General features: G+C 38.5%; 1 protein-coding gene across 1 annotated transcript; it reads right to left on the bottom strand.

Annotated features, from left to right (window-relative positions):
* Positions 1-3,953: 3,953 nt before the first annotated feature.
* Tas2r16 (taste 2 receptor member 16) lies at positions 3,954-4,853 on the bottom strand. Its single transcript, XM_021164051.1, has one exon. It carries the CDS (start codon positions 4,851-4,853, stop codon positions 3,954-3,956), a length of 900 nt encoding a protein of 299 aa, XP_021019710.1.
* Between the last annotated feature and the right edge of the window lie 6,936 nt (positions 4,854-11,789).

Below are 11,789 nucleotides of genomic sequence, written 5' to 3'. Positions count from 1 at the left end.
TCATCTATTTTGGTCTGATTAAGAAGTTGAGAGCTTGCAAGGGAGATAGATGAGATGGTTGGTAATTGGCCTACCACATCTTTTTCTTTCTTCTGTTTCCAAATGATCATCAAATTGAAGGCAGTAGGAGAAAGTAAAGGGGTGTCTTGCTTGGTGGAGTTTTTAGGTGCCCTCTGTATAGGAGGTAGTGGAAATGCAGGCTATTTCCTGTTCTTTAGAACACAAGGACCTTTTCTACCTTTACTATTCCCTGGGAAGGAAGAGAGAAGCAGCTTTCTTCTTAATGTGTGTCTACGTGGATCTGCTATGAAACATCCCAGCCCCATCGGGGCTTCTCCAAAGCAAAAATGGTCAGAGGTGTTCTGACAGATCAGCATCATCAGCCACACATCAACATCAACACATCATCAGCAACTTGATTTTGTCAAAGAGCACATGCTGATCACACTGCTTATCTATCTTTGCCTTCCCAGTAGGGTACAATAGATTGATAGCATAGGAAGTCATAATATTACATAATATTTACTTAATTCTAAATTCCAGAATTCAGAGTTGTTACCCATCTTATTGTAATTTAATTTCTGTGCACAGAAAACTATTACAAAGGCACACTTTAAGATAAAGGTAGAATTTGACAATGTGACAAAGCTCTCACTGATACCACATCATGTAGTAGAAAGAGGAATAATTCTGAGGGGCTAAAGCCTGTGGCATACTTGACATTCATGTGTAAGCAGCAATAGGGGTAGGCCTAGAAAGACGGTGCCTTTTAAAAGGGCATGCTGAATAGGAAAGGTAAAACGTGGCAAAAGCGAGGAGAGTGATTCCCAGGCTTGGAGGCAGCCTATGCAAATATCCTGTGCATGGGTATTGACATTCAGGAAATAGTGAGGACTTAAGTAAACCTCATGCAAACATTGAGGTTTACATTGTAGATTATTGGGAGTTAAGAATTGGCAGGTGTAGCAGAGACTGGTGATGGGCTCTCTTGACTCCCAGGAGGAGTCAAACGATGCAAATGAACCCATGCACCCTACTTTACCCTACATAGTAGGAGTGTGGGTAAAGGAGAAAGATTTTTATCTAGCAAATAAAATCTGGGTGAGTCTAATTACGAATAGACTCTATGATAAGTGTTATTAGGAATTCACCATTGCTGCCTGTCCCCACTGTATTCTAAGTCACTCACCAAGACCAGGGGGCACTGCATAAAGGGCAAAGATTTACTTTCAAGCTACTAATAATTTTATGTGTACATAGTGAATGATACTTGCAGGTGCCAGTCTGCAATGCTCACGGGTTTTTTCCTAATTCCACTGCTGCTGCCAATGGGTTTCTAAATGTTTGTGCCCAAAACTTAGAAACATACCTTTCTCAATTCCAGTAAGCACAACACACTCACTGCGAAAGCAGAGTGAGCCTAAGATACAATACAGTATTGAAGACTGAACAACAGAAACACATGAGCCTCTTAGTGCCAAGCTAACGGAAGATTTGCCTTGTTCTTGGTCACATTCTCTCTATTGCTTTTCTGTAGCATCTCCCTTTTTTATCTTTTTTTTTTCTAGATTAAAACCCTTTGGTCCCTTAAGAAAGCACCCCTTTGTTTGCTATCCATTTGCATTGGTTTTAGAGTGAGAAATCATCATCAGTATGGATTTAACATTCTTACTTCTGTTTTCCAGTTGGGTTGCTTGGGTGATCTTGACTTGTCCTTTGAAATGAGATAATGGATGGAAGATTTCCTTGGGAACTTGTGGGTGTCACAGATATATAGGACAAGCATCGTTTCTGTTTCTATTTTTTTTCAGACTTCCTCATCCTTCAGCTGTTCTTAACACTCCAACCTCATGCATGTCATGGATAAGTTTTCCATTGCACTTTTTTAAAAAAGGAAAATAGTGAGAACACTAAAAATACTCCTTAGTTTCTGGAATAGTATCTCTGTGTGTGGTGGTGGGGGCGAGGGGGTTCTTTTGCTCACTCTCTATTTATATACTTGTAAAGAGAACAGTCCTTCCTTCTAGCTATCTGAGATTTTGGAACATGCAAAGACCCTTCTGTATATAGATACAAATAACAAAGGTATAATCCAAGTTTCCCTGGCTCTTGCTCAACCCACTCTGAAAGGATCCCAAACTCTTACAACCTAACTCCTAACAAGCTTACAAACCACTCCTTGGAGACCTTGGCCACATGGTTAAGATTTATTTTGCTCAGCATCCCTTCAGGTGAGACTCCGCTCAGCATTACCAATATACCATTTTTCCATCCCACCTTCAGCTGTAGCTGAGCCAGTGTAGCCTGGTAGATATCCACATTGCATGGAACACATCCTTCTTCAAGTGGGGCAGCATTTTTTTTTCTTTCTTTCCTATGCAGCATCAGGGATACTGCTGAGAAAAACTGAATGGAAGTTTTGGAAGTAATCTTTTAGGCTTTACTTACATTCATGCTCTCAGCATCAAATATGGACTCAACATGGAAAATATGTCAGAGTGACACACTCAAGAGAAAAAGAATATCCATTTCTTTCCAGGCACCAAAATTTGCTTTCACAACCGGCCATGAATTACCCATAACCATGTCTTCTCTTCATTGGATGGTTTGCTTTCAGGAGTAGAATCAGTCTTCTGAAGGAAGAGCCAGAGGTTCGGTTCACCAACTATGTCCACCATGTATAAAAGTTGGAAAATTGTGTTCCCTACCTTGTCACTAGAACACAGAAAGAGATATGACTGTGTTTAGCAGAAATACATTGAAAGTGTCTGGGATAGATTAAGAAATAAGTATTCAGGGTTAGTTATTAATGAGATATTTGATTGTTAGAGAATCAGGCAAACAAAGAGATGAAGAGAAAATATGTAATGGAGAGGTAAGAGCAGACCCCTTTGCCTAAAGGCAAAGATCTGAAACTTGTTAGGGGAAGTTTAAAGCAATGCATATTGAACAATGATGTCTTATGGGTGATTTCAAAATGGATTTTTCTGTGGCTCCTATAGTCTTACCCAACTGGGCAAAATTGTTACAAGCATAGAACAATAAGGTACAGAAAATGTAGTTTGACATCACTCCTGTGTTGTTAAGATGGATACTTGATTCTCTTGTGTTATATAGGGTAATAAATAAACAAATTAAATGAAGTAGTTACAAGTTAATATAGCAAATGTTACAGAATGGTTGCTCTAAGTTATAGCACAATTAAATCAAGAATCAAGGCAATGACTGTTGTCAGTTTTTGCCCACTGAAATCATTGATATTTAGGGATATCATGGATGAGACCAGAGTGGGTAAATGATATTCTGGGGAAGAATACAATGTCTTGGTCAATGAAATAAAGAAGAGTTAACTTTCTACTAGACTTATAAAGGAACAAAGGGCCAGTGTTTGGAGAGAGGCAAGGTTGTGTGTGTGTGTGTGTGTGTGTGTGTGTGTGTGTGTGTATGTACATGTGTGTGTGCGTGTACATGTGTGTGAATCACTGCATAAAAGTCCAAAAGCAGCAGAATAGGATGTAGGCAATGGTAAGACATTTTCCTTCTTAAACTCAAGGTAGGAAGAGGGAATTAATGGCTTAATATGGTGAACATTAAGTGAGCAGACAATAAATCCCTGACAGGAAGGGGGATTTATATGAATTTGTGAGGCAATCAACCACTGTGAGAATGATTTTGACTGTAATATATAGAACACCCCATGTTTAATATTACAGTGGTGGCAAAAGCTAAGCAGAGTTGGTGTGATCATGAGAAAAATCAAAACCAACCTGGGGACTATGGATAGGACAGGAAGAGAATGGGTCAGAATACAGGGAAGACTGGTGATGATGTATGGATGCAGCCATCTGTGGATGTGAAAAGGAATGAAGTTTGTGTTCAAGTTTGCATTACACTATAGGGACTGTGCCAATGCAAAGTCTCCTTACCCCAGAGGCTTAACTGTGTTTCCTGCCTCAGGAAGGCTCTGGGCTCCAGAACTGCAGCTTCAGTGCCTTTTTCAATGCAGGGTTGCTCATCATCAGTGAAGTGAAGTGAATACAGACTAAACCATAGATGACAGCTTCGCAGACCCAGAACCAAGATTTCTTATCAAACACAGTGCCAATAAAGGAGATGACTATAGTCAGAAAATAGGATGTGAAGAAGGTGAAGAAGGTAGCAAGAGACTTCAGAACAGTGAACTGAGCTTTCAGGCTGGAGTTGCTGCTGCTGTAGTGTTTCATCTGCACCCAGTGCTGGACCAATGAGACTGTGAGTAAGATGATAGAAGCCAGGAACACGAGGAAAGGAATACCAAAGCCGATCATTTTTAAAGGATTAGAAAAATACCATTCAAATTGTTGTAGTCTTAGAATCAAAGAATTGTTCTTGGGTAAATTATCTAGGGTGACTAATTCCATCTGGATGTGATATTTAACAACAGAAGGAATGATTGACAAACAAGAAGCTATCAGAGCACCCAGTATCAACCAGAGAACCAGTTTCAAGATTTTCATCCTCAGCCAGAGGAAGATGGGGTGAGTGAAGGAAGAGACCTTGACACAGTAGAGGACAGCAAGCCAACTGGTTAACCAGAATGTCAAAATGTTCATGAACTCCCAGACGACTGATACCTTCCAAAACAAAAGGACAGGCCTAGAATAAGTACCAAAGTTGTATAGCATTGATGTCCACTGTAGACAGAAATGTGAGATGCCCAGGCTGATGAGAATCATTTCCACCGGTGACAGTCTTTGAAAGTGCATCCACTCTCTGAACAGCACTGCAACCGTTGTGCAACTTTGCACAATTATTACTAAGGACTCAAGCACATACATGATGATAGAGAAGATGGTGACTTGGGTTGGCACCATGCTTCCACTCTGAAGTCTCTTCCTAGACAAAGACTCAGCAGCTCTATACCACTTTCCAAATATGAAACGTACATATGTTCTTAGCACTCTCAGTATAAGAGGCCACTTCTTTGCAGATGCAAATCCTCCCTACACACATTTGGCATAGACATTTCCCTATCTATAACATTTGTCTGTGCTTTGCTTGTTAGGTCAAATTCACACAGGGTACAAGCAAATCTCATTAGGGTGTGGATTCTTGATCTTAAGATCATTTGATCATTTTCATAAAGAGAAATCCATCATATATGCATGTTGTTTTTTCTTCTACACCTCTTTATCTGCTCAAGGTGCTGTTTGGGTATCTCTCCATCTTTTTAAAATAATATCTCTAAAAATATTCAAATTTAAAATTTGAGCACTAGAAAAGATGAATCCTTTACTGTGCATTAATGCCCTGGGCAATGTTTCCATTCTGTCAAATGACATACTGATGCCAGTCTCAGAATCCCTTTTCCCAAGCATTTCAACAGTTGGGCCTGTGAGCACTGCAACAGAATTGTTAGAGGAAATAAAAAAGGTAACGGAAGTCTTTGCTTGGAAATGCCACCATCCTTCCTAAAGCTCAGGTCTGCTGGCCCCACCTGTTGAAGTTCAATCTCAAAAGTGTGTGCTGAATCATCCAACTCAGAGATGACAAGTTGCATCAAAAACACTGCATAGTCTTTCTTGGCCTCCCAATGGAGACGAAGTATTGTTTGCTTCTCTACTATTCTTTTGCTAATTCCAATGCCTTTACTAAATACTTTCCAATGTTTTGGAACTTGTTCTTGTATCATTAATATTTGCTTCTGTTTCTCCTCCCATGGCTAAGTTCTTATGTCACTTAACCCGGATGAATTGGAAGAAAACCAACTCACCAAGAGTAAAGCATGAGACTTCTAAAGGACTAAGGCATTCTTCTGCAAATATGCAAGAAGGCTAGAGAAGAAATACATTTTCTCTTGTCATGGGGCCCGCTTTAAATAAGCACCAACTATTTAATTAGCGGTTGCAAAAGTGACAGGCAGATTCTAGTCATTGATAGATAGTGAGAGAATCAAAGTGGAAGCTGTTGACTCTATAAATTCTAAGCCTGGATGGACATTTAATTATTCAAGGTTAGGAAGGCAGGAATAACCTAACATGAAATGTTCAATTGTTAAGCATAAATCTTCAAGATCTACTGAACTCAGTGGTGCAAAGAAAATAGTATATAATTTTTAAAATTCTAACTACACATAGGATTATAATTAGAAAATGTCTGCTTTGGAGTTTTAGTAAAAATGCAGAAAAGTAGGGAATGAAATAATGAAACAATAGCTTATAATTAAGGAATTGATTGATTGAAGTGTGGGCTCTGCACACAATGGGACAGGGAGATAAAATGTGAAACGTCTTTAGAGAAATGTACAATGGCAGCAATGACATTTGCTTTGTAGTATACTGCTCTGTGAAGCACGCTCCTTCCTACATACAGTGACCTTACAAATACTGCGATGTTTCAAGCCTCTGTCTCAGGAACTGTTCAATTACAATATCATGTCACAGCCCTCAGGACTGATAATTGCTACAAGAGTTTTATGGGAACAGAATTTCTGTTCAAGTTGCTGTTTCTAGCTAGCCTACAGCTGAAGAGACACCTGACGCTGTCCTCCCTCACAGGGCATTCTTTCTGTGGTCATGGAAAGTAAATGCCCTCAGTATTCCTTTTGGAAGAATTTAACTGAGATGCCCAAAGCAAGTTAGGGTTAGAACTTCACAGACTGCTTCTTCTGTGGTCTGGCTGTATCTCTTCACATAGCACTATAGTGGGGTCTGCCCTCCTCCACCCTCCTTTAGCAGGCACCTATATCTCTTTTCCATGTCCCTGAAAATTGTTGCCTATTAGCCAGTGGTGACAAGTTGACAGGGCCCAGCTTTCTGCATAGATCTTTCCATCCATGTGGCATCCTCAATTATTAAAAAAAAAAATACCACCCCCTCAAACCCCCAAACCCCACAAAACAAAACAGAAAAGTCCAAAACATTCTGCTATGTGTGTGTGCTCCTATGTCTGTGTGTATAACATGCTAACATGCATGCTACAACATAGTTGTAGAGAGGTCAGAGGACAACTTATGGGAATCAGGATTCTCTCTTTTCACCATAGGGCTCTTAGGAGACAAATTTAGTTTGCCAGTTTGGTGGCTGGTGCCTCTGGCCATTGAGCTTTCCAGCCTTCTGAAGTCTATGGATTGGAGTGTAGGATCTGTAGGCTGCTTGCTCATTCCAATATTCTTTCTCCTTAGGTAGAGCAAAGGTCCATTAGCTTGTTTCCTAGATGCTTATTTTCTTTCTTCAGGGAAAATATAATATTCACAGTTAAATCTTTTGTATCTGTCACACCTGCTTCCCAAGGGAATAACCTAGTATCATCTAAAACTACCAATTGCTCCTACTTGTAAGTTTGGTATAAAAAACTTGCTCAGCTGTGGCTTTTACTATTGTCAAACTAGACAAATGCAGTTCTTGGCACTAATCTTTTTATTATTGAAAACTGATTTTGTTCATATGATATATTCTGATTATAGTTTCACCTCGCTTTACTCCTCTAAGATCTTCCACACCTCCCCACTAACCAACTCCACACCTTTTCTTGCTCTCTTGCCCGCTCTGTTTCATTAGAAAATTAATTTTTTACATACACACACACACACATATATATATGTATAAATATATGCTTGTGTGCATATTTACTTTGTAAAGTATTGAAATGGAAAAATTAAGAAGAACCTTCAATTAACCGAAGGCAAACAGTAATAACCAATGCCCTCTCTCACAAAAACATACTTTTTAATATTCTAATCTCAGAAACAAAATACAGTTTTGATAATATTAACCAAAACTGTTGGAAACGATTGTATAACAGAAAGCTGTATACACTTCTGGAAAAAATGTAAATTAATTGTGCTGCATTGAAAAACAATTTGTTCCTAGTGATAAGACATTACTTATTAGGTGTATGTTATAGAGAAACTCTTACGTATTGATGACAGAGGAGATGTTTACAAGTCTCTTTCAGAAATTCTCATAATACCTATGGACTAGAGACTGCATAAACGGCCAGCAGCTGAGTAAAAGACAACATTTGGCACGTTATATGATGCTATAAAGCCACACGGGCTTTTATTTGCCTTCCTCCAAGCTGCTTACGACACTTGATTCTTGGTGGGAGAGCCTCTTACTGGAGAGGTTTTAAATTCCAGACTTAGTTTAATATCTCCTTTGCATATTGAGTCTGGGCAGGAAAATCAATTGTGGGCATAGAGTCCTGAGAGAAGCCTGTCGAGATGTTCTATGGGAATATTCCTCTTTGACAGAAATGCACAGTCCCTTCTTTTCACCCTGCATTATTCTAAATTACATGTGATGCTGAGGAGAGCTACAGCCCTGAAGGGAAATCAGAGGAAGCACACACATACACATGGAAGGACACAGAAGCTCATATTGTTGCAAGATGTTTAATAACTTTGGCTTGAACTAACTCTGAAATACTATTTTGCGTGCAGAGTTTATCCCTGTAGTTTAAACCACTGAGAAGCTTGGGACTGTGGGCTAATGTCAAGCAGAAAAATAGAGGGTAAGAGAGAAATATAGTATTTTGGTTGCTGAGTCAAGAGACCCACACACACTGATTTTATGCAGCACTTAAGGAAACTTCAAAGCACTATAAAACAGACCTGATTGTTAGCTGCAGCAGTGAATGCCATAGCTCTCCAATAGACTAAGTGTAAACAGATATGTTATATGAATAAGATGATAATCCTATTTCATTCAAACAAGAAATTAGCACAGATGCCAAAATAATATGGGTACCCAAATTGTTAGTTATTTTTTTAATGGAGAAACTTGTATCCTGCTACATTTCATTGAAATAAATGCACTGAAACCAGATGAAAGAAACAATGTTCATAAATTCGCGCACACACACACACACACGTGTGTGTGTATACATATATATGTATATATATACACACTATATATATGTGTATATATATGTATATATATATGTGTGTGTATATATATATGTATATATAAGTGTGTGTGTATATATATATGTATATATATGTATATATATATATATATATATATATATATATGAACATATATGACATTGTGGTGAGCATGATTCCCAAGATCTTCATTGATACAACTGTGCATTACCAATGAATACTTTGAACAGTGGAACCAAAAAACATGATCCTCCCCGAAGCTGACCTAGAGCATGACACTAGTTGGCCTATACTGTTGTGATAAGACACAACCCTTCAAAATGTCTACATCCTAATGCACTGACATGTGAATATGTTATGTGTTGTGGCGAAATGGACTTTTGCAGACATGAACTGCAACATAATTGATTTGTCATTTGGTGGTTTGTTATGGCAGCAGTAGGAAACCAATGTAAGAATCTGGTGGCCAAACTGCACAATTACTTAGCTTTTAATTTGTAGATATTTATACTTAATAACATTTGTGGAGGTTTTTGTAATTTAAACTTGTATTTTTATTTCTTTTTAAATTATTTTTTATTATCCTTTAATCTTCCCTTTTTTTTTTTTTTTTTTTTTTTTTTTTAGCTGTCCAGTCATTATTCCCCTCCTGGTCTACCTTCTGACTGATCTTCATCTCATACCTCCTCTCCCCACCCCTTAGCTAGCCCCCTGTCTTGAAAAGGATGCTCCCACACCCCAACCCTCAACCCACTAGACCTACCCACGCTCTGGGGCCTCAAGTGTCTCTATGGCTAGGTGCATCTTCTCTCACTGAGGCCAGTTCAGTTATCAGTTACACTAGCAATAAAAATTCATCTTTTTCATGTGGACTTCCAAAAAGCTTGCCACTGAAAATAATATGTAGTAGTAACTGAAAGGCAAGGAGGCCCAGTCGAGCATCATGGGATCACTTCCATGCTCTTCCTCATTTTGCTTGTCACTTGCATGGTCCAAAATGAGTCACGTTTTATTTGCTCTCTGTCTCATTCTTCAAAGAAAAATCCAGAGCACTAATATGTTTAGAGTCCAACATATTGAGTGGATGCATTCCTCTGACTCCAGGAGCAGATACACAGTCAACTGGAAAATTGAAAATTATAGAAAATACAAGAACTAGAATTTAATACTAACATTACACCTTTCCATGGACCTTGATAAAGTTCAGACTAAGGGAAGTGAAGGCTTGCTCCTATCATCAATAATGAAACAACCACATTGAGGTTATGCACTTCTCATTGGCAGAAACTAACTTTATGAAATGAAAATACCAGAGATTCAACTTTCAAATGTTTTCTGCAGAAGATTGTGTTCTAGGTTTAACCAGAGGTTTTATATAAGCAATTTAGTTGCAAATGAAGATAGTACTCTCTTCTCTTGTCTCAATTGCAACAATGCAAACAAAAACCGTTTGGTAAACCATACCCTAAATAACAAGTGAGAAAATGTCTTGCTTGAAGATCAACTGTATTGATTGTAATTGTCATCACTTATACACTTAGCAATTATTTATTACGATTCTACTTCAGGCTGTCACAATGGAGGCCTAGGGAGAAAGAAGTCTGTACACACTAAGTATGAGATGTCTACTTTAGACATCATTTTAGAGCAATGTGTACATAGTTGGATACAAATATCAAGAGTTTAAGGGTAAAGTCTGGTTTTCTGGATAAAGTTAAGATGGCTAAGCACTTATGTATGTTACATAAAATTGGAAGTTTCATAACATCACCTAAAGAATGAGTGTGCACATAAGCTCTGAGGACTAAGCACAGGATACTCTAGATTTTAGCAGTCTCATTGAGGAGGAACTGGCAAGAGAGTCCAGAAAAAGAAATAGCAGCAAGGCCAACATGAGAAAGTTTCAGAGAAGTCATAGTTATCAGCCATAGCCAAGGTGGCTGATACATGCACTCAAGAAGTCACTGGAAGTTAACCATTACATTTTAGGAACATAGTTAGTTTATTGGAAAGCATGCATTACAGGCTGAAAGTCCTCTTAAAGTTTGCATGTTGGAGTCCATTCAGAATGCAACTGACTGCATTTGTAGATAGGCTGTTTGGAAATAATGTTAAGTTATAATGAATCAATTAGATTAAGCCCTGACTCAATGACTAATGTCCTCACTAGAAGAGAAAATCTGGACACAGAGAGACACCGATAGTGAGACAAGATACCAGAAAACAGTTATGAGGGAGAAGAACATTTGGAAAATGCCATTCTATTCCTACTTTATCCCATACTCCCAGCTCTCAGAACTATGAAGGAATAAAGACCTGTTGTTTAATCCACACAATCTCTGGCACTTTGTGCTGTCAGTCCTAACAAACTAAAACAACATGTTAAAACTGCCTTAGAAGAGTAATGAAAAGCATAATAGTCATACTGGAAGTCCTACCAGAAAACACTTGAGGAGAGGAAGTGGGAACAGCCACAAGGAAACAGGTGGAATTACTTCCTGAAGGGGGAAGCCATTATCTAAATGTACAAATAAAAGTAGTTTTGTATAAAATGAGGATAATCTAGATCTGAAAGAGAGAAGAGGGGAAGAGAGGCTCAGAGTACACACACGCAGACAGAGAGAGACAGAGAGGCAGACAGAGACAGAGAGACAGAGACAGAGAGACAGAGAGAAAATGAGCGTTAAAGGTCAAGTGAAAGGACAGAACTACTTTGAGTAGTTTATAATAAATAAGGCCCTGGTCTTGCATTTGAGGAGACCAACTGAGCAGTAAAAAGAAGATTTGAAGATTTGATGGCCAACAAAACAGAGACTAGGGATATTTAAATGTGTAACCAATGAACAACTGTAAAGTAATGACCCTGATTGGATTTTTTTTAAGTAAAACTATTTTTCATTTTTTCTTTTATTGGATATTTTCT

Source organism: Mus caroli, unplaced genomic scaffold, assembly GCF_978045245.1.
Source record: "Mus caroli unplaced genomic scaffold, Mus_caroli_1 scaffold_7, whole genome shotgun sequence".
Classification (NCBI taxonomy): domain Eukaryota; kingdom Metazoa; phylum Chordata; class Mammalia; order Rodentia; family Muridae; genus Mus; species Mus caroli.
The sequence above is the reverse complement of the archived record's forward strand: the minus strand, read 5'-3'. Positions and strand labels throughout refer to the sequence as shown.